The 24,630-nt window shown below is 36.9% G+C and overlaps 2 protein-coding genes and 1 long non-coding RNA gene across 3 annotated transcripts in view; 1 reads left to right on the forward strand and 2 right to left on the reverse strand.

Moving 5' to 3' along the window:
* LOC129446175 (uncharacterized) overlaps window positions 1-24,630 on the forward strand; it is a 53,641-nt gene that overhangs the window by 8,700 nt on the left and 20,311 nt on the right. The gene's annotated exons all lie outside the window — the stretch shown is intronic.
* Window positions 2,369-7,166, reverse strand: en2a (engrailed homeobox 2a). Its single transcript, XM_055207110.2, has 2 exons — window positions 6,016-7,166; window positions 2,369-4,413 (listed from the first exon to the last, which is right to left on the reverse strand). Exons 1-2 carry the CDS (start codon window positions 6,491-6,493, stop codon window positions 4,097-4,099), a joined length of 795 nt encoding a protein of 264 aa, XP_055063085.1. The 5' UTR covers window positions 6,494-7,166; the 3' UTR covers window positions 2,369-4,096.
* On the reverse strand, window positions 18,793-24,508 carry insig1 (insulin induced gene 1). The gene is made up of 6 exons (XM_055207116.2): window positions 24,334-24,508; window positions 23,786-24,125; window positions 22,960-23,084; window positions 22,545-22,711; window positions 22,301-22,400; window positions 18,793-19,315 (listed from the first exon to the last, which is right to left on the reverse strand). The coding sequence occupies exons 2-6, from the start codon at window positions 24,117-24,119 to the stop codon at window positions 19,286-19,288; spliced, it is 756 nt and encodes a 251-aa protein (XP_055063091.1). The 5' UTR covers window positions 24,120-24,125; window positions 24,334-24,508; the 3' UTR covers window positions 18,793-19,285.

Raw genomic sequence — 24,630 nt, forward strand, 5'->3', positions numbered from 1 at the left:
TTTAAGGAAACTGAATTATGCATTTAACAAAAGCGCGTTGTGGATCATTTTAATGATTGCAATGACACAGATTTACAGATAAGTAACATGCTTGTTGTGGACCATTCTGTTGAACGCAAGTTATGTTATATTAAAAAGTTTACACTTGAAGTACTTTCTGAGATTTAACATTTTGTGTGTGTGTGAATACAAAAAGTTAAATGTGGGTGTAAGTTAGAGAAAGTAAGTGCTGAAGGGGAAGTGGGACGGATTGGGAACTGTTTCTTGCAGAGGAAATGAGCCACCTGCAGCCATGACAGGAGGTTTTGACCTTCATTTGGGGTTTCTTTTTTCTCTCCCTCCGTTTCTTTCTTTCTCCCTCTTTCTCTGTCTGTCTCTCTCATTACTTGCTCGCACACAAACACATACTTTTGCTCTATAGAAAGTCAGTCAGGGACCTCTCCCCTCAACCATTGGGCATCACTTCCTCATACAAGGGGTGCTAGAAAAGAAATGTAGATGAGGCATTGTCATTGAGCAGGTCAGTGCATGGGAAATTCCAGTTGTCTGGGTCCTTTTCACATCCCCCCAGAGAACAGGTATACCTTGACCAGATGATATTTTTAAGACCATATTTTCATGGAAGTCGCGATAAGGTTTGAGTGACTCAACAAATTGATACTGAGAAAGGAAACATGTCTGTTGAATCTGTTATGTATTCAATAAGATGTAGTTTAGTTTGAGTCCTGTTGGCTTGTTGAGGTCTCTGACAGCCCCTCAGCAAACATTAAACAGATTTACATGTTGCAGGCAGCGGAGTATGTGTTCACTATGTAGAGACAGACAAAATGTGACCATACCCATAAAACGAGCTAAAGTCATGTTTTTTATGATTTACAGCTTTCTACATGAACTCAACTTACATAATGTTTAAACAATTTGTGAAAATATAACCTTGATATAATGTAAAAGATTGAAATTAAAGTGCAATCAGAGTGAAATCAAACTTTAATTCTCATTTTCTCATAATTAGATTATTAGACTTAAGCCTAAATTTTACAAGCACAGACACAAATGCTTACTTTTACAAACTTATGTATACAAAATTACAAAAGTATGTTTAATTTTATGTGTAAAATGGTCTGTGTAAATTTGTGTGTATTATTGTAGGTGGCCTACAATATTTTAGTGAATATTTGAGTTTGTAGTTTTCATATATGTGAATAATTAACTTACACCCGGACAGAAGGCAAATTACAGATGCATTTGTCGTTTGGTGTGATTATAATGTCTACCTTGCTTAGTTTAATTGACTTTTGCAGACACTTTTTATTATTATTATGTTAAACTAGTCATTTGGGGAAATACGTATATTTTTGTTTTTTACTATTTTTTTTGTTACTGGCCGCCTTAAAATTAACAGTATGCTTTTTGAACAAAATAAAAGATAACTTTAACAACAATAATCATGCATAACGTACAGTGCACTAATCTTATTTTAAATTGACAGTAAAAATAACTTTTAGGTAATTTTGATCTTTTTAGCTAAACGAATGTTTGTCAAAACGATATTTTTACACGAATTAATAGTTCGCTTCTAGTAATTGTCTTTAAAAGCATGTAAAAGAGGCAACAGGCATTATTTGCTTATTTAAAAAGACATTGCTACGAGTGTAATAATTAGGCTACTGTTTAATTCGCTTGTTATTTTTTATTTTGGGATAGATGATTTGTTTATTCCAGCTGAAGATCCTTACGATCAGAAACCAGGTTTAACCGCCTTACTGGACATAAAGTGGTTTTCTTACCCCTGCCCTGTAGATCTGGATAACTTACGCTATATATCAACTATTTTATCAACATAAGCCTGTTTTTTTCACAGACGGGAAATAAATGTGAGTTCTAGAGAGCACACACTATTATGTGTCACATCTGTAAATGTTAATTAAAATGTGGATATAAAAAAATTCAATACTTAGCTGTTTAAAAAATGGAACCGAAATGAGTTTTAGTTGGTTACTCGTAAATTGCCTATTTGGTGTTTAAAAACTGTGATAATATCGTATTAGACAAATTGGGGTTGAGCTCTTAACAACCAAATGATAAAAGGGATTCCGAAATAGAACAAATGAAACTACACCCAAACGACCATGTGTTGGTTGTCGTTTATTATATAAACCTGTATTTGCAATGCTTTTCAATTGCCTTGCTGCTGAGGACGCATTACCGACCCACTCCTGATTTGGTAAAGCTTTGTGTGCCAACGCTCTGACGTCATGTCCTCTGGGCTCAGCTCCCATTTGATGGGAGGGTGGCAAGTTCAGATAAGGCTGTAGCGCAAGATAGGCAAGTTTTTATACCTTATATCAAAAATTAGGCTATTGAGACATTGAAAGTTTCATTCATATTGTTTATTTAATTCTTATCAAGATTTCAGGAGGCAGTTAATTACACAATTAATACGTACGTAATACAAATTATTTACACGTTACAAACAGTACCTGTAAACCCAAAATAAAAATACCATTATATTATACTTTTCAGTTTTTGTCATTTCAGCTTTCAAATAGCTTTTATAGATAGATCTCGGCTGGTAAATTCATTACGTCGTATATCAGATAGAAGGCCATATTTATAGATATGCTTGAATGCAATTGATTTTAACACTGTTTCTCTGATTCGGCACAGTTCTATGTTATTAAGTTCGCACTTGAACTTGTAAGGCAAGGTGTGTTAAGTTTGGTGGCATAATTGTCACACACTCTTTTTAGATAAAAACAAAAAAATTAAAAAAGTAAAACTTCCACAATTTGGCATATGGACACAGTCTGCAACATAAATCTCGATCATACCTTAAGCTTTTCTAAATACGCGTGAATATGTCCTAATATGATAATTTGCAGCTTTCATGCAAAGGCCCCGATAACGCTTCATTCACATAAAGAAGTTATTGCAGTATAAATAAGCAATTTAAACACCTTAAAAATCTACTCTCACATAAAAAGCAACACCGGTCATTGGATAAAGTTTTTTTCCTTAATAGAATCTATATAAATACATAAAGTCAACAATAAAACGGCATTTTAACATCTGTTATACAGTAAACGGCTGGTTTGCTTATTTTTGATTCGATAGTTGTGGTTTATATATATATTTATAGCTGTATATATATATGTATATTGTGTATTTCTGTGTGATGTGTTGTGGCGCTTAACCCTGGCTTTTGTCAAGAGTGCGCATAAGCGTAAATCATTGTCGGTGAGCTACACGTTTATAGGCAGCATTATAATGATTAAAACATACTTTGCTACAAAAGATGACTATATTGCTCTTTTATAAAAACTATGAATGCGATTTAAGACGCTTCGGTACGTTTGCTTATTTATTTTGCGCACCTAGTTTAAATGCTGACCAGGCTATTAAAGTTAGTCCAATGTTATTGTTATGTTAGGCTAGTTACATGGCAGTTCAGCCAGACAACCTACAATGTAATGCACAGTAGATTAAGTTCTTGCGATCTGTACAGTCCATCGCGATTTTTTAAACTTCGTTTAAATTGGCCAGGCAAAGACTGTAAACATATTTACAATAATTTTTAGAAAAAATCATATTATGCTGAGATCTGATGATTGCTGCGTTCATTTTCTATCAAACATCAAATCAACAATGACAAATATAGAAATAAACCGACTAAAATGCATTTTATAATCACAGTTGCCTGGATGCAGCAGTAAAGACTCTTTGGACTTAAGCAAGGTTTTTCGCAATTTTACACATAACTAATATATAAACGTTCGATGCGCTGATAGTGGAAAACGCTCGGTTCTAGTGAGAGCCTGAAAACGAAACACAATAGAAACGTTTGTTTCTCAAGAGAGCCACTCTGCCAAGTGCAAACACGGCCCCTATATAGCCTATTTTTGAAATAATTTGACCATTATTTCATAGAAAATTTTGTATTCAATAAATGTATTTCGATTTACCATCTGTTTCACTTTATGAATGCTGGTATATTTATTCACTGGCCCTTTATTCTTTAGAATTATTGCATTGTAAATATAACCTAACCCATCACCCAAGTCCTCTATCCCCTTCACCCCTCCCAGCATTTTCTGTCTCAGTCACTGTCTGATTTGTCTTCCTTTGACGTGGTGCTGTGGTTGTATAGTCCTTGTGCCATCAGGTGTAATGCTAGCCCGTTCTTGATGCCGCTGGCCTTTTTGATTTTTGCCCGCTTGTTCTGAAACCAGATTTTGATCTGGGATTCGTTGAGGCCGAGTTCCTGCGCCAGACTCTGCCGTCGCTGCTCGGTCAGGTAGCGGTTGGTTTGGAACTCGGTCTTGAGTCTCTGAAGCTGCTCCGCCGTAAAGGCCGTGCGTGGTCGTTTGTCCTCTTTACTTGTTTCTTTTTTCTTTGGTTTACGAGACCTGGGACCTGTTTGTGTGAATCAAATAAAACACAGAAAAGGTAGTTTGAGAACTAGACACAAATTGTACAACAAAGCACGGGGTACTCTCAGTTTATGTTCATGCAGGGTCTGGAGAGTGGGAGGCTGTAAACATGTTTCACGAAATGTTGTAATTTATGAATCTGTGCTTTATTTATTTATTTATTATTTTGCGTCACATTTTGGGTGTGAGCAAACGTTTGCCTTGCGCTCTCTTACACACAGTTGTGGCTACATTAATAGGTAATGCGGAATGAAGCAGAATATTGATGAGGGATTCATGGCTAGTTACAATGTGGACATTTCTAGAAAGAAAAAAAAAACCTTATAAGCCTCGAAATGGGATGGGTATAGTTCAATAACGACCATACACGCTATTAACCCGTTCGATGTCATATCTCTTTAATGCTCTGTAGTTCTAGTTTAGAGAGTACTCTAAACCAATATATACACAAGACAATTAGCTTTAGCATGGTAAAAGTATAGAAATACAGATATGGTCTGATCATTGCGCAATTCTTTAATGAACATTTAGATTTAGGCTACATGAGGTCAGCATGCTTATAACAACGCAATAAAACGATGACGATATGAAGCACATTTCAACACGGAATTTAGCTGGATTATATTATTACCAAAACGATTTCTTTTCAGCAGTCTATTACTAAAGCGTGATGAATTTTTTGCCAAAACGGTAGATCTAAATATTTTCGAAAGCTTACATTCAAAGATTTTAAAATAATTTTAAGACACTTCTCTTCGATTAACTATACTCATTTTCAGTTTTGTTTTCCCATTACATTCTGGATATGCACACAACGTTCTATGCTGTTATGAAATGGTTCTTTTGGCGTATGAAGCAATGCAGTTTTAGTTAAACACCAAAACTATTAAATGTACTTTACAGTACAAAAACACTCGTTCTCAGAATATCGTATATGCGAGGCCTGCTCTATTGTCAAAAATATGATAATGAAATCTCAACAAAGACTGAATACTGAAGGTTTTAATCATTTACCATTCAAATTGTTTCTGTAAAAATATTTTCTTTGCTGAAATAGGCTCATTTACAACTTAATGTATTCCCACTCAAAACAACAACAAAAATTACTTTATTACCCAAATGCGAATGGTATTAAATAGTCATTAAATAGGTTACACATGTATATATAACTAATGTGAAACAGTTCTTGTTGAAGTATTTACTTACATTTTATTACAAGAACTTTTATGCTTTTCGGAGCAGTATGAATGATGATGTTTTAGTCGGTTTTTGGACCTTTGTCGATTTGTTCCATTGTAATCCTACCTTATTTTTTAAATATGAATAAATGTATTAAAACCTTGAGACCGTTTAAATAATCCGATATAGTTTTTAATTTTTATATTTGTTATTTTTTCCGAATCATTTATCTTTACAGATTTAGTTGTTAGCCTATATACTGCTGGGGTAGTTTTAGAATTACAATGGCGCTACAAATTTGGTAGCCTATATACGTGATTAGAATTCAATCAATGTAAATCTTAGTGTTTTCATCTGTTAAACAACAGATTATCGGACATAAGGAAGGAACTAAAGCAAAGCTTACCTGACGACGGCCTGTCCGAGTAGCGTGTGCAGTAAACCCAAGCGGGCCATAGCATAGGCTGACCAGTTCCGTTTGAATTGGACTGTGAACTATCCGATTCTGAACTCGGGCACTGATCCACATTCTCCCCGCGGGGCTTCAATGGCTCATCGCTTGCTATCTGTGGTTTCTTTCCTTCGCTTCTCGTATTTGTTGTGGAAGTTCCCTCTGCTGGTACTGTACTTCCCACCTGTCCCGTACTAGGACCCGTAAGGCTGTGATTCGCTCTAGCACCGTGATTGCTCTCATCGCGCGTTATGTTCGCTTCTTTTTTACGACCAAAGTCCGGACGCAAGATGTTGTCAATGAAGAAGTTGGTGATTCGGTGAGGAAGCTGCAGGTTCCCCGGAGCTTGCAAAAGAGGTCGTATGGCACTGTTGGATTCGTCCGCCGCTCCTCGCTGTTCCGCGTCTCTTGCGCTCTGCTCATTCTCATCCATGCTGAGACACACTTTCCACTTTTTCTCCTTAACCCTTTATCGGTCTCCCGCACGCAAACACTACACGAACGACTCCGTCCACTTTGTTCACTTCAGGAAAATTTGGAAGTCGAGTAAAAAAACTGTCAGTGTATTTCGGGGACAGTAATCATCCTTTGCGCACCATGGTCACAAAGGAAAAACATAGTTATGCCATTCAATTACGGTGCGCCCTATAATTAAGGTGAATGAACTAACTTGCCAGATTGGTGCTGTTCTTTTTTGCGTAATATCGGGGCTTCAGTGTCTACTCTGAGGGCAGAGCAGTGGGGCTCCTAACTGCTCCTGAAATACTTTCACTCCGGATTTTTGTTCTTATTTTTAATACGAGCCCCCAGTGACGTTACACTCTGGTATCCTAGACACGTGCCTTTGACCAATAGGTTAGTCTAGAAGTAGTCACATGATCCTGATTCGAGAGTAACAGACAACGCTCATCCATGCACTTTTAAAGGCACAGGCTTTACCAAAATACAAATTCAGGCAGTGCCAAAATCGCACCCTGCATACTAAACAGTTTTCACGTTGTATTTTGTCCTAAATAAATGACGCTAAAAGCAGACCTTTTAGGCTTTTTATGTCTTTTTTCTTCGTTTTGCAAGGTTTGCCAAATCTCTCCAATTACAGATTTTAAGATCCGAAACAAAACACGAACAAGTAAAATACGATTAATTTTTACGCATTACTTTAGTTCTGGCTTCTCTTAAGCAAGATTTTTTTTATAAATATCACAGCATTGATTCATTGGTAATGGCTAGTAATTTAAAACAGGTTGATGCGCCAAATCAAAATGAGTGGGGGAGAAATGGTTTCCGCATTGGAGGCTTGCTTGGTGTTTCCAGAACCACGCCAAAACGCTTCGTTTTTAAAAGAATTACTCTCTGTGGATGTAAATCATGCCATATTGCATGGTCATTTTACATTTATTTCAGAGGAAGGTGAATATCAAGATACGATCGATGTATCCTTCATTCTGACGGGGCAAAGATATTTGGCATTCTTGTTACAGAATCATGAATGTGTATACCTTATACAAACACTACACACTAAACTAAAAGCTACACACATTTTTTTTTTCGTCTGTCTTCATCCTAGGCTAAATAAAAGTAGTCCATTCTTTAGTAAATGAAAATAACGATTTTTGATTCCTATACGCTGTGAACGGATACTTTTATCTCTGAAAAATAATCTGGGATTAAAGGGAAATAAATCTGCGTTGAACCGATTAAACTTCGCGTACTTCAACTTTAACTTATTTATCAGGGTTATCCCCAGTCATTTAGTCATTGTGGAAATGTTTAAACTTTAAACTGCAGATCTTGTTACTGTCTCGCGCTCTCCCGTTACCACAGCGCAGCGAATATTCATTGCGCGCATTTGTACGATTTAGATTGTATTAATCTTCAATTTCATCAATGCTGCCTGAAAGCATGTTGGGTAAAATGAAGAGCTCGTCGGCACAGATCAGACGTCCAAGCATTGGCTACACTGACATAACCCATAACAGACAATATCTACCTGGTTTGTTCCATAGATCTCAGGAGTATAGCATCTGTGTAGGAATCATTCACTTGGAGCTGCCAATATAGGTGGTTAGTCGCTTCTCCCAATAAAAAGTTCAGTTTGTAGATTTTCAAATTTAAGAGGTTTCTTAAGAGGCTTTCGTGATTGAATTTCCCATTGTAAAGTTTCTGTGGTGAGCCAAGATCATGCCTCTTGCAAACTGGTGCAAATTCACTGCATGCCTAACGGTCTTTTATGATGACAATTCATAGTTGCTGTTCATAATAGCCTCTCTATCTTATTAAATAAATAAAGTCACTGTTTTGCATCACATTTTGTTCCAGTTTGGTCCTGGGGGGCGCACGTATATTGGTCGCTATTACCCATCTATTACACATTTATTGCATTAATACAGTATATTAATGGCATTATATTGTTGCACAGCCATTCCGGTATTCAAGCTAGCTTGATGAAGATATTATTTAGTCATGTTCTTTTAATAGTCTACATTCATGTTGAAATTGCCTTTTTTGATGAAGTTTACATGACAACAATGTATACCACTCTTCTCAAGCGTGGAAAAACGACACGGCTCTCACCCAAGCGTCTTTAAAATGCGTTGGCTTTAATGGTACGGGGTATTCGGTTATTTTTAATTACCCGCAGGATATTCACCGTAGACTCCATACAAGAATTGGTAAAAGACAATAGAGCAGCTGACAGATCACGAGAACCATGACCTGCCCCTGTCTTTCTTTCGTTTTCTTCAGCAATTTAGTCAAGAATTAAACTCACCCATTCATTTTACTTGTTTTACATACGCATATATTAAATTAATTATCAGGCATTATTAGGCCAGCACTAAAGTAATAACATAGCCTATTTTACACGACAATATAACACATCATTGTTATACTACCAGTGGCATAAACTAACTGTGGTCGCTCTACACTCATTACTGCGTCTTCCTCGTTGTACGTACAATGATTGCTCTCAACCAATATAAGACTTATATGAGACTTCCCCTCCTATAATGCCAAACACACGTTTCTAGTAAAGTTAAAAATACATTAATATAATAAAGATATATTTCTAATCTGATACACATTAAGCACAGATCCAGAAAGCCTAGTTTTCCTAAAAAGTTTATGTGGGTTAAACAATAGTAGTATGCGTAAGTACGCAGGTGGACTTTTTTATTTTGGGGGAATGCAGATTTTTCATATTCTCACACTCTAGTAACTGAGGTCTGAGGTCCCACGCTTTATAAAACAGTCACAACTAGGCACCAGTAATGAATCCCTTTGCATGATTAGGGACATATACGGTGATGTTTTTATTTACCTAGATTTGACATCAGTTCTAGATTTGACATCAGTTCTATCTTTTATCCTAATGCTGTTCACTGTGAGCTTTAGCCGTACGTGCAGTCATGTTCACGTGCCTTCTGTCTGTAGCGTTCTCAAGATTAGTCTGGCTGAAACCAAGGGTTTAACCTTGGTTTATCCGTGCAGTTGTTGATGCTATATTGATGAAACGAAGACTGTCAAAGTGGGTGATTTTGTACATATTTATAGACATTTATAGGTTACATAAAGGTGTCTTGCCGTATTTTGTCTGTGATAAACTATAAAGCCATTAAAAGGTTCACTGCAGAATTTAAAACATTTTTTAAAACTGAAATAAATGGAAGCCAATTAAAATAACTTTTTGAACCCTAACTGAAATATGCTGTCGGTTATGCAGAGTAAAAGGCTGTTTGGTGTTTCAGGATTGTAACTCTATGGAAAATACAAATATTTATCACACTCTGAAGGCAAAATGTTCCAAAGGCTGCTGTCAAAATTTTTTTTTTATTTAGTTTCTACCAAACAGGCTCACAGACAGTCCAGTGCTTGGTTTATTTTGATTAAAATAAAATCTAGCACCAACTAGTGTTTGCCTTTGAAATGGCTGGTTACCTAATTTTCTACTGTATTATAGTCCCAAGAACCCACTATATATAAGATATCTATCAATAAATGGTGGAGAGAGTCAGCACACTGTTATATTTGAATGGATTTCAACTTAAATTGGACATTGTATCATGTTAGGTGAGATACATCTGATGTTTAAACATTAGTTGTCTGTGCGTTCTCTTGAACTCCAACACGTCACAGTGGTCACTACAATAGGTGCTGACGCACTGAGTTGATTTGTGAATGGACGCGCTGGTGTGTGCGCGAGATTTCGAGATCATAGAAATCGCAGCCCTATAAGGATAACACCCCCCCAACTCTCTCACTCTCAAACACACACACACACACACACACACCATGGCCAGTCAAAAGCACGCCTGTGATTTGAGTCCTGACACCATGCCGTGCAGAATCCAATCCAGTCTTATATGGGGAAACACGATGACAGTTATTATGTTTTCTTTCCCAAAACATGTGTAAAGACCTCTACATGTTACTATTCGAATAATATTTACATTACATCATATCTGACAAAGCGAATTAAATATTCACCACCTACATTTTGACCTGTGAAATGCCATTGTGGGTACTGGTCTAAATGCCTGACTGATACTTCTTGTTTTAAATCCAGATTCCTTCAAAGCCAGAGCACTGTCGGGGTCCGGGTCCTAGCAGAGTAGACACTTTGAAAACGCTGGGAGGATAGAGTTGATAGGTTTTAATGCCTTTAATTATAAAGCGTCTGATCGCCCTGGCGTAAATAAATCTCCTTTCAGACTAAACAGCCTCGCTGCCTGACCCACCGTGCATGCGGCGTCCTCCACAAACCTAATTAAGGCTCTTTAGATGGGATCAAGCTAATTGAATGCTGCTCTCATCTTGAGACTTTTTTTTTGAAAATGGCTTTATTTATAGTCAAAGCGTTTGCCTTGTATCACTTTAGAGACATTCCCGCCTCAAAGATTTCAGTGAATCAGAAGGACAACACGTTTTTACGTGATTGAGTGGAACCATTTTTAATAACTGTATAATCAAGATTTGTATTAATATTTGATAATATTTTCATACATTTTGGGTTGGGTTTGCAAATGCAAGATATTTAAAGTGCCACAGGTGCAAATTCACTTTCACAAATATCAAGCATTTTATCACCGTGAAAACTCTCATTAAAACTGCCACTCAGCCACGTCAGTCCAAATTATATTTCATTAACCTCTCAGATCAAACGTATTTTTTTCTAACTGATTTGTGCTCAGTTGTCAAGAACTTTTGTGAAAGTGAAAAATAAATCCCGTTTCTAATTGTCTGCGCTGTTACAATCAGTTTTTATGAAGATTAGTTTTAGGCTACTTGTTGCAGTGCAATTGTAATTAGCCCTTATGAATGCACTTGCTTTTGGTTTCAAATGAAATACGCCACGTAAAACAACTGACATTTTGTCAGACGTTATTTTTTATTTGTTTTATTCGTTTTTTTACGAAATAAAACAAAAACATTATTTTTGTAACCATTTAATTGTTCTTCAGTAGTCAATTTTCAAGTTAAAACAGCAGTTTTTGTCTTCACCAAAAAATTTTTTTCTACCAATGTAATTTGATGAATTAAAAGTTAAAAGTTTATTTTATTTTCTGTCATAAAAAGTTACAAGTTTACATAAAGTTGGTCACACGCATAACCATAGCAGGCTCGATATCTGCTGACTCTGCGGCAGATTGGCTTCCAACATTGCGACGGGGATTCGTTAATAATACTGAGGGTAATTCCCTATTTCTATATTTTACTTGCTAAATGTCAGTGATGTTGCAATCACTATTAAACTAGGTCTACTTCTAAACTTTAGCTGACAAATTTACAATGCAATTAATGCAATCAGTTTTAAATGCATAGAAAATAACTTTTTGTTTAGGTTAAGTTTCATTTGCTTATAATTAAAGTCCATCCCATTGTTAAGATGTAAAGCTGTTAAAAACTAATTTTATTTTTCAACACCAAATATACAACTAAAATTGTTTTTTAATGTAAAACAAATTTCCTCATATTTTCTTTCTTTTAAACAAATGGGTTTGCTTTACACCGGCAAAGGGATTAAGTGTATATGGACATTTCACGTGTTGGGACGACTTACTTGTGACAGTTACTAATAAACACCACGTGGTGGCTATAGCACTCGAGAGGCTTTGCGTTTCCATTCAAACAAAAAGACTCGCGTGAGTGGAGGGTGTGTCATGGACAAAACCATGAAAAAATCAGCTTAGATCTTCAAGATATATGGGCAGTCGAGAAAAGCATTGTGCTTACCGATAAACAACTTGCATTAGACAGCTCGTGCTCCACATGTGGGTGGGTCACATGGCTCTGTCCTGGAAACTTCGCGGGTGTTTGGATTCTTCAAATGCCGTTTGCACCTGTGCTGCGCGCTTTTAATTGTTTACGACCCTCGCAACAAGTGTGGCGGGTGACATGTGCGCAGTAAACACTTGTCTCTAAACACTTTGCCCACCTCAAAGCCACTGTGCACTTGTTGCTCAACCGTTCAGTCACTTTGTAAGGTGTAGGCTATGCAAACACAAAATCTATGTAGTTTTTAGGTGTAATTCAGTTTATCCAAACTGTCTGTACAAGCGCTTTTAAATGTGGCAAATTAATTCGTAATGAAAACTATGGCGTTTTTCATGCATTTAGATTTTTTTAACATAACCTCTCTTACATTTGAGTCTATCTAGTTTTTAATGTTTTGTGGGCTTTTTATTACTGTTTGCTAGTGAGAAATGAAAATAGTTTAGGATGTTCTTCGTGTGTGGCATGCCTAATCATCCTCAGATTTAGCTTGCATATATAGAGAAGAGGTTGATTCCATGTGTCCTGTGCCCCACCTTTAACCTAACCCTTAACATAATTGTTTTGACCACAGCTGAGAGGGTTTCCTAAATACGATCTAAACGAGACCTTTGCAGTTGCCAATCAAAAGGCATAGACCTGATGGAATAATATACTGTTTCAGTGAAAAAAGTTTTTTGAAACAACGTAACTACGATGCCATAGAAGAACCGTTTTGACTAAACGATTCCATAAAAGAACCGTTAACATTCGAAGAACCTTTCTATTTCACAAAGGGTTTTTGTGGTAAAATAAAGGCTTCTTTAGACTATAAAAAGAAAAAATGATTCTTTAAAGAACCCTTGACTGAATGTTTTATGGCATCCATGTAAAGAACCCTTTAAACACCTTTATATTTAAAAGTGTATACTGTGTAACGTTTTGGGCACTTTTGAGAAAATGCTACAAGGATGCTTTCAAATTGATCAGTTTCGTGCAGCTATGCCTAAATTAAAGAATGTTTGAATGTATATTAATATTTCCTAACAGTAAAGAATAATTTATAATAATCATCCTTAAAGGTTTTTAGGTGAAGGATCTAATATGCCTACTCTAAAAAAAAGCTCCAAAAGGTTCTTTTTTCTGGCTTTATTGTTCCAAGTGACATTCTTTGCAGTGGATAAAGGTTCTCCATACTATAACAGGTAATACCTAAGTGGTTCTTTCAGCAACCTTTGACTGAAAGGTTCTTTGGGGAACCAGAAATTGATTTTGTTTGGCATTATTTCGAAGAACCCTGTTTACGTTTATTTTTAGTATTATTTTGCAATGTACTGTACCGTACAGTCGAGTCTCATTACATATTTTTTTCCATTAGATCTAAAGTTTTAAAGCAGTTTAAGCAACACGTTTTTTTTGCAGAATAGATTTCTACGTCTGAAATCTTTTTCACCCATGTGTCCCCTTTCCAGTGCCCCTATGAGAAAGTTGGAGTCGTCTTTTGTACGTCTGTACTCGACCGGAACCCGCTCCATCCACATCTGCTCTCCTGCTTTGTGATAGGGAATGCGTCATTTCACCATCTTTCACACACTAATCTTTTTTCTCCAGTTCCCTGTTTTGTACTTCTCTGTATTATTCCTTTAATTGTAAAATATTCCACTAACCTTTCTATCCCTTGAACAGTGATATGTCAAATTATTTTAGTAAATTTGAAGTAGAATTCGAAGACAAAAAATTACTAAAGTATTACTTTAAATTATTTTACCAACTAATTTATATTCGACATTAAGACACGTAGAATAAATGCTATAATGCTTTAAAATGTCTTTAAACCGAATATGCTTTATGCCAAGGCACTCACGTGAATTAACAGATAAAATATCTGATAAAGATTATATTCACTAATGCATTCGAGGGCGGAACAAGACCAAAAGTAAATTATGAGAGTAATCTATGCCCAAATAGGTTAATATTAGAGGATTCCCCTTAAAGCTGCACTGTATTTTCTTGTGTTTTTGTTGTCTCTTCTGCTTTCAAAAGGTGAAAGTGCAATGTAAGGCCATGAACATGAAGATGACTTTGATAATGACACTGTTTTTCGATAAAGATCGAATGCTACAACAGGGTTAATATTGTTTTTATCGGTGAATTCGGGACAGTCTTTCTTGCTTATTGTTTAATGGTTGTTTTTGATATTTAAAAGACCAGATTATAGGCTACTTATTTTTCGCCAAGAAGTTGTTCAGTTTGTATAAAAAACTACATACAAAAACATAACGTTCATGGTTTGGCTGTTTTAATTACTTAATTATTTTTAATAAATTAGCAGCGGAGTGCCAGGTGTTAGTAGCCCAAGGTAATGAAGGGTTAAGGCAACCCCAAAGATTGATCTTTGGAATTAAGTTTAAAAACACTAAACTCGAATTTCAAGTAAAAAAACCATATTCCGCGATACTTGTCTTTGACAGTAGACACAAAGCTGCGTAACGTTATTTTATCTAATAAACTGTATCAATTAGCATGGATATTGAAATGAGTGAACACTGAACAGCATGGTTTTTGCAGCATAAGTATGTGTAGATTGTGTTTGCGTGTTGCTTGATTAGGTTGTAATAGTGGCAGCAAGTCAGTTAATCCCAGTCAGTAATGCCATGTGTTGATTCATTTGCACTGTGCGGATCAGTCGCTTCATGTGTCATAACCTGATACTTACCTTTCCTACTCAAAGCTTCGCATCTGTGCAATTCAGCACTTGAAGATTAAAGCTGTTTTTTAAACCGTCGTTCTAAACTTTTCCATTATGTAACTTAGAGATGATGTGAAGTATTTTAATGTACATTAACGCCAATAAAAATATCTTAGAAGTGCATATTTTTTCGGGTGGTTATGTTAAGATCATTATGCACCATGATTGTTGATTATAGATTTGCTTGCTCTGAGGAAGACTTATATTTATCAGGATGTGACCTTGACCCTTATTATAGCATATACTCTAAATATGCACACCTCTGTACTATAAGAGTGTTTGTCTTTTGAATCCGCCATGCAATTCATAAACCAATTAGAAGAATCAGCGCTGAATCAGACTGACTGAGGCGAATGGGAGTCCTGGTCAGTGGTGAGGGATGAGACACATTTAAATGCCAGGCTGGCATTTGAATGGCATCGCGGGCAATTTGGACTGAAATGGTGCTCTGTTTTTGCATCCTCCTGTTACACCGTCGCTGGTCTGTGTCCCATTAGGTCTAATTCTTCAATTCATTATCTTGATACCCTCAAAGATTGAGTAAGACGGTGATGAGGCGCTGAGTGAGGGAGTGAAGAGAGATATTGTCATTTTGGCTTAACATGCACACATCAATCCAGAGTCAATGACAGTGTTGACTGAGGTAGAAATTACTTCACAGCCTAATTTAAGATCATTTTGTAAATTGAGAAAGCTCTCTCTCTCTCTCTCTCTCTCTCTACTGTAGGCCTACTTCTTCATCCCCTTGTACTCCTGTGCTAGTTCAGTCAGAAGCCAAAGAAACGTCAGGGGTGAGTTCAGTAAGTCTGGGTAATTGCAATTCTGTTTTCTCGTCCGTTTGACTGAATCATTTTCCATTAGAGGAACAGTGGGTGGGCCTTTACCCAGGGCCAAAGAGCAATCTAAAAACCTCAACGCCTGTTAAAGCTGCTGTCATCCCCATACAAACACATGAAAATTCCACACAGTTGTTTTGCTGTTCTTTCTAGTTTTGGGCTGTAAAACTGTTGATCGGCACAACTGGTTGTCTGATATTTAACATATGCTTGAGATAAGTAGGGAACAGATGTGCAGTTTTCAGAGACAGCCTCATAAAACAACCTGTGGTTAGATGCAGTGTTAAAACCTTTAAACGTGTTGTATATTCAGAACAGATTTATAACACTTACACTTAACGAGCCATCAAGGAGGGGTACTCATAAATGACATGTAAAGCTCTTGAAAAATGCGCAATACTGCCATCTACTGAAATTATTTGGAAGAATTCAACTGGTCGATGGAGGGCAGAATTTCATCTTAGTCGATTTATGCAACAGATAATAAAAAAAAATGTATATGGCACAGTCCGATTTTTGGCAAGTAGTCACATGGTAGTATTTGGTTCTGTTACTATGGAAACATCTATACTGATGGGTAAACTCCCTCAACAGCACACACCGCCCCTGCTGAGTCAGAATATACAACTTGAGCTTCACTAGTCAACATTTGAAGTGGATCAAAACTTTTTATAAAAGTTGTCTTAAAACCAATACCCGTTCTTGTCTTTGGACAACTTTGATTAACTTTTTTGATCCACTTCAAATGTTGACTAGTTAAATTCAGTGCTTTCAGGCTCTGGAAACACGTATTGACATTATTTTAGTTGTATAGGCCTACCGAACCCAAATTCATGCATTTAGTGTTTTGTATGTAGATCAGGGATGGGCAACTTCGGTCCTGGGGGGCCGGTGTCCTGCAGAGTTCGGCTCTAACTTACCTCAGCACACCTGCCTAAAAGTTTCTAGTATGAGTAGTAAGACCTTAATTAGCTGCTTGGTTGGAGCTGGGCTCTGCAGGACACCGGCCCTCCGGGACCGAGGTTGCCCATCCCTGATGTAGATGGACACACATATTTGTTCTTGAGTATAAATGGATGAACCCTAAGAGGGAAAGCTAATATGGGTGGCAGTGAAGGACAAAATAAGACATCAGAAACCAGAGAATGATGGTCAAAGACAATAAATATTGCAGTAATAAAATCTAATGGCATTTCAGATTTAACATATTTGAACCAATTACTGTAATATGAAAATTTATATACTGTGTATAAATGTACAAATGTAATACATTCATCAAATTTTCTAAATAAAAGCTAAAACCGTTTTGTGTTTTATTGCCTTATTTTCAGTCAGATTTTGCATATAGAAAAATTGTTAAAAGCAGTATTAAAAAAAATAAAATAGTGTTGTGATTGACATGCCATGTTTCTATATGGTTTTGGGGCATTAAGACTAATAAATCATAATTGGAATGCTGTAAATTGCGCAAAAAGTGTGGTGGATGTTGACACGGTGTGAAAAACTTTGCAAATATTCAGGGCACATCTTAAAAAGGGAACAGGCTTCTGGGCCAGAGGTTATTAGGCATTTCAGCTTGACTTTCTGGGACCTAAATATTAAAGTGAATGATGAATTTTGATGAGATTTTAATACACCAGCATTACATTTTACCTTAAGGTTTTTCAATATGCAGTTTAAAATCACAAAATTCATAATACTGTGTACATAAAAAATAATCTTAAAGATATGTTAAGCTCATATCAAGCAAATACTATAATTATTTACACATAAATTATGTTTATTCATGAATTTATATTTTAAATTAAATATTATATTAATGATGTGTTCATATGATTATAATGTATAGAGTGAATGAACAAAGCCTTTTCAGCACACAATTTTATTTTCATTCATAATTGAACCCAGGATAAAAATCATACAATTGAAATGGTAAAGACAAACATGCAAACTCAACTAGAAACATCATTGCATTTCTTATTCTCTTCTAAATAAAGCTTTCATTCAATTTTATAGCTCTCCTTCCTTGCAGAGGTTCTCAAAGAGCCTGTGACCAGTTTTATCACGATTTTAAACATTTAAAACAGTTTTAAACATGTTTTTTCCCAAACTTACTAAACCTAGTAAGGACATACACCACACTTTAAAAAACATGGTCATTGGTTTCAGTTTAAGAGTATCCTTTTGTGTGACATTTAAAAGTGAGTTTGCATCACACTTCACATATACATATAAACAATGCGTTTATTGCTGGTTTGTTTCTGTACTGCATCTGAGTCACCTGGGACACCTGAACATTAAAAAGTAATAAATATGAAAGAATACCAGTCTCATTGTAACTGATTGCACTTAGCTTGCCAAGACCCCAAACCTACACTCTAGCTCAGTAATACCTCTTCAGATTAGATACAGGACTGGCTACATGTGATAAGCAATACACAATGAAGTTATTAAGAAAGAGGCATTACTGTGCTGGGGAAGTGACAAAAGCACTCAATTCTTTAATACAAAGGCAATCACAGATTGCAAACATTGGAGGCCGCAGGAAACATTATTTTTCAACCTGTCTGAGTTTACAATAATAAAAAAGAGAGCCACCTTTGACATTTTTGAACTTATGTTTGATTCTGATTTCAATGTGTTACTTGATTATTTCTAGTTTTACTTTTGGTGTGCATTAGCCACAAAGAAAACAATACAACTTCAGTCAATTAACTACAATAACCAGTCGGCACAAAATGTAATTGGCAATCAAATCTAGTACTCATGGAAACACTTTGAGTAGTCAGTCTGTATCGGAGCCTAGCAATGCTGCTAATCTGTTCTCAAAAAATACAATTAATCCTACACAGACCTCTTTGGATATTTTAGGTATTCTGCACAGTCAAAAATTTTCCCTTTAAGTTCTCCAGCAAAAATTAAATACAATGAAGTGTGCACTTCTGCACCACCTTTTCCTGGTCTTATCTAGCGGACCAGTACACGCACACTCGTTTGTATACACACAGCTTCACCACTACTTTGCACTCTTTCAGTTTCAGCAGTCAAACTAGTTAGGATTTCATCCAGTACTTCAGTGTCACTCCAGCAACCTGGTAAAAAGGAGACTAATAGTACCAGTAACTGCCTTTGTTGAGCGATGATGATGATGCTGCTGGTAATGGATGCTAGTTTTTTTTGGCTGCTTAAAGGTGCTCTTCATGGCACGCTGGGCCAGCGCCGACCAACCCATTCTTTGTTTTCTTTTTTTCTTATAAAGAGAAGCGAAATTAAGGGCACAAGTTATGCTTGAACTAAAACATCTTTGTCTCCAGGGACACGCAGTATCTCGGTTTGCACGCCCTTCGTTTTGGCACTCATCGAAGCTCATTTCATGACCTCAGATGCCCGCTTAGTCATTGTGAGGTTTCTCAGTGGAGCCCTGTGAAGAAAAAGAAAGTCAATTAGTAAGGAAAATACAACACTAGCATATTGAGCACAACTAAATAAAAAAACTGCTTAATAAGCATTTTGTACCCAATTTCTTTAGACCAGTGGTTCTCAAACTGGGGGCCGGGGCCCCCAGGGGGCCACGAAATGGTGCCAGGGGGGCCCCAGTTTTATGACATTTTATAAAATACATTAATTTATCATGAATTCTGTGTAATTAAACCTAACAAAAATACAGCTACTAACCAACAGCACTACTTTGTTTAACTTAATATGTTTTGTTTAATTAAAATGTTAAATTTTAGAGCAGTTCTTTGTCATACATTTTCTTTGGGGGGGCCACGAAAGAAATGCACCGTACATAAGGGGAGGGGGGGGGTTCGCACGCGGAAAAAGTTTGAGAACCACTGCTTTAGACCATGACATTCACATACTCGCAGTATAAACACGACTATTATGCAATTATGCAAACACACCAAATAATGCACATTAAAAGCAGCTCAAGGTTAAGAGCCCTCAAGAAGGTCCAACGGAACTCAATTCTAAGTACTCAAAGTAAAATGATTATTGCCCTTTAAAGGGCAAACCAGTCATAAGGGTCAATTTTGGTCCAGGGTCACAATTGTGCTCTCCGCAACTTGGAAGAATTAAGCTTTGAAGAATTAACAACTGAACCTCTTGGGGTGATTTCTCGAACAGGTATTAGCTTAAGCCAGGACTAGGCCTTTGTTTAATTATGAAATAACTAGTTTTAACAAACATGCCTTACTAAAAACATTACTTGTGTGCATTTTGAGGCAAAAGAAAGGGCACTGATGTATTTTAAGATATGTCAGTGCAAGTTGTTTTCAGTTTGGACAGCTCTTACATTTATTTTAGTCTAGGACTAGTCCCTGTCCGGGAAACCGCTCCCTTATGTTTAAGGCACATTCATGAAATACACAAGCAGACTTGATGCCTAAAAAGGGCTATAATTAGTATGTACTACATATGATACAAGGCTTGAGTGGATAGGCAGCCCTTTAAAATAGGATAGGCCCTCGTAGGTCAAAACTGTATTCTGCCTCATAGGCCCACCCATGGGCAGCTGGCCAGTCTCCCAACCCAGTCTTTTATAGAACATCAAGAGCAATCAATCATCACAAGACTCACAAATTTGGCCATCAGGTTTCCTGAATAAATGAACCTTTCCGTTAAATTCCAATAAAAGTTATTTTGTTATAGAAAAGTTTCTATAGAATATGAAAAATAAATAGTAAACAGTTTTAAGATAAAGGTTCTAAGCGTGATACCTATCACACCCATTTTTGTTCACTAAAGAACCTATAAAAAGTTTATAGTTGCATTTAAACATCCAACATAAAGCTAATCAGAGATAATAAAATGAGCTATATTATTATTACTTGAATATTCAATTAGAGTATTAGGTAATAAAAGTAATATCAAGTTCAGAACTATATCTATCCTTGTTATTTAAAGACATCATTTACAATATCAGTATCAGGGACTGGCAGAAAACATGATGGAGAAATAGCAAGGGTCAAGTTCCTCGTTCAGTATTCATGCATATCTATTCTATGGATTCATGCTGTCTTGCAGTTTAGCACTGTCTAAAATATCCAAGCTTAGATGGTGATGTTGAGTGACATGTGGCATTAATGTATCAGTTCTCCTTTTAATAGCACTCTAACGATCAGCTGCTATAAAACCAACTGGCCACCCTATAATGCAAGTGGAGACAAATAATAATCTACTGCCAATTCCAATTATTCAAGCAAAACCCTCTATGCGTCTGACATGGTTTGTGTAAATTAGCATTTTGGTTGAAATACCAACAAAGAGGTATTTTTGAACGGCCTGAGGTCACAATTAAAGGTATTACGGAGGGTTTTCTTTTTCCGGGTGGATCATCAAGACTATTGGTCCCCCAGTTGTCAATCAGGAGTGTTGCGCAATAGGCTTTATGCCCAGCTGCACCACCTCCTGAACTTCAGTCAGTTTCCTGTCTGCCATTATTGGACAACCTGGTCAATCCAGGGGTGCCCGACCTCAGTAGTCAAAACAAAAATAATCACACACACCTGGACTAATCAGCCTGACAAACAATGGCAGACAGGAAACAAGGAGGTGGCTGAATTTCAGGAAGTAGTGCAGCTGGGCATAAAGCCTACTGCATTTTTTTAAAAGCAGGCGGTTCTTTTCTAAAATTCAAGAAAATCCTCCGCTACACCTTTAAGCAGATTTAAAGCGAAATTATTTGATGAACGTAATGCACGCCAAGAAGATCATTCAGTAAACATTTCATTTTTGACGGAGGTAAACAGAGTACTTTACTGCCTTCATCTTTCTGACCATTAGCATGAAAAACAATGATTGTAATCTGCTTTCACACCCCTATTGGTCATGTCCGAAGGATGACATTTTTGCTCAGGCGTAAGATTGTGGGGATGTCAACACAACACTAGAGACTGGTAACAAATGCATCTCTATGAAGGAACGCAATTGTCCCATTTTAATTTAAAAGTTCTTGATAATTTCAGAGTGATAATTTAGAAAGTAGTGCACATTTAATTAGGCACTTACTTCATATAATAAATTATTTCAAATTTCATCAACATTAAAATACTACTGTATGATAATAACCAGGTTGTCAATATTACTTAGTTTCTAACATATGTATGTATGTTACACGAAGAAAGCATTTACCCTGCTTTGAATAAATGGGAACCATTTCAGTATGCATTTGAAGTTTCACTTTCGTTTCTATAGGTGTGCCCACTTAAGTTTCACTTCTGAAATAAGCTAGACTCACTGTCTAGTACAGACAGAGCACTACAGAATTAAAAGGCAATACTAAATAATCTAACAACAGAGCATGTATACTGTATAAATGACTTAATTGAAAAGAAAAGACAGGGAAAGGGTTTAGTGAGATTAGAAAATAATTAGTAAATGTTTGTAGCAAAACTATTCTTACCATAGCTAACTGTCGCCCAATATTTCCTACAGTCACACCACCGGAGAAGAATATACAAGGCAGCCAGGAACGTACATATAAGAAGTCTGGAGACGTATACCTGAAACAACAAGTCAAACATTAGGGTTAAACTGTATGAATTATTCTTCTCAAACTGGACAGAAATATATAGATGTGGTAAACTGATGAATTGTAATTTCCCATTAATACTTGTTTCTTAACATCATGATGACAATCAACTTACTGGTAGATGCCATTGTAGACAAGCAGCTGAGCAATGAGAGTCGCTAACAGAGCAGTGGTCAGTCCTAAGCCAAAGCCACTCCTAGATCGGTCAAATGTCCACCATAGGCCCAGAGACAGGGCAGCCAAAGTAAGTGAGAGTTGCACATTATTGGCAAAGTCCAGTTTCTATTGGATACTTCGAATTAAGGGAAATATGGCAGATCTAGTTTAGCACTTTACAAGAGCTGATTACTTTAATTGGTTATTTATAAAATTTTAGAATGTGTTAACTGTAATTCACAGTATAAAATGTGTATCTTGAGATAAGTGCAATATGACATTTTAAATTAACACATACACCATACAATCAAATACTTTTAAATATTCACTGGCCACAATGTCTACAGCTTGAAGAATGACACTGGTAAGGATACAGCACTGGCATGATTGATGCCTACAAAAACTGCAATACAGCGCATCACGCTTGCCCATTCCCGCTTAAACTTGTGTGGCTCTCCAAGATGGCTGTCCAAGCAGGGATACAACAGACCAACCACAGCTGAGAAAAGAGGAAACAAAATGCATTCAATAACATTTGACCAACAGTGCTTATAAATAAAATGTACACATTGGTGCCTTTTTTTTGGAACACGGAAATTAAGAAAGGTCGGTTTTCACCTTTTGTCATATATATAAACAAACTGCGAAGGGTGAATTCATAAAATCTGATTCAAAAGGATGTAGACTGGTGGTATGTGTCCACATCACCACTACGTGGACTGTTTGGTATGCAGGGGGAGGAGTCGAGCGTGACCGAATAATTTATTCATTTATGCAAACGACTTCCGTGTTTCTCCTTCGGCGTAAGTGGCATGTTCAACGCCGCAGCCAATCACGCGCCTTCCTCACAACTCACCCGTTCTGAGCGGGCCAATGAAAAAGCAGCACCCCAAAAATGACCCCAAATGCCCGGCTGTTTCCAGGGCAGTACAAACCGAGAACGAATAAGCCTTTGGTATGTCAACAAATAGCCCCCAAATGCACGAGTCGGTGATTTATGGCATTGTAAACATTATAATAAAAGCGAACCACAGACCACTGTTTGAATTGGTAAAACAATAACGTTCAAGTTAAGAAGAACCGTGGTAAAAAAATACTCCTCCCCCATACACGCGCGCCTTTGTCTTATTAATATATACGCGAAATGACCATCGGCCAAGATTCACACAGTTTACTCAAAGCTGATTATTTCTGACTTACCAGCAGCAGTCCCACAACAGAGGGGAATCCACCACGCGGACGAAAACAAAGTGTCCAGCACTTCCTCTGGGAACAATGTAACATTTCTCTGGATCTGAAGTAAGTTTAACACCAATGTGAGGACAACTCCAACGATAAATAATACAAGTCCACGTCGAATTAAATTAGCAGACTGGAGGCTGTGCATGGAGCCGTATGCATGGCTCAGCACTGAGGTTATGATGGACATCATTTCACCCGTTTTACAAACAACACAGCTGGCGCTCGGTAGATGCTTAGACTTCACACTGGTTGAACAGGAGCAGCTCCAGCAATGGTCCTCTAATTTGGGCATTTGGCACTGCGAAAACAAGAGATGGAATAATTAGCTAAAAACAAAATAAAAACTGAAGGCTACACTTCTTTATAATAATGCTAAAACGTAAGATACAAGACACATCATTTCAGCAGCATCTCTATAATCGTAATCGTTAAAAATATATTTAAATTGCATATATTGCAAACAAACCTTTAGTAGATAGGCTATGGTATAGGATTTGAACACTCACCTTGATCCCTAGGCTGTGTTCTCGTCTGTGCTTCTTAAACTATTTAGCAAATCGCACCGCAAACAAAAAGATTATTTCAGATGTGCTATCTGTTCACATTATGTTCAACTGCCTCTATCAACCCACAGTACAAACCTTATAACACACGCGCGTTTCCTCTGCAGAAAACAAGCGCGGTCATGTCTGGTGAGTTGCGTTAGCCAATCAGAGTGCGGCGAGCTGTATGACGCGAACGCACGCCACATCCCCCTCACAGACACGCGCTGTTGATGTACACTCACTGCCGTCAGCTGTTCT

The sequence above is a fragment of the Misgurnus anguillicaudatus genome, chromosome 21, assembly GCF_027580225.2.
Source record: "Misgurnus anguillicaudatus chromosome 21, ASM2758022v2, whole genome shotgun sequence".
Classification (NCBI taxonomy): domain Eukaryota; kingdom Metazoa; phylum Chordata; class Actinopteri; order Cypriniformes; family Cobitidae; genus Misgurnus; species Misgurnus anguillicaudatus.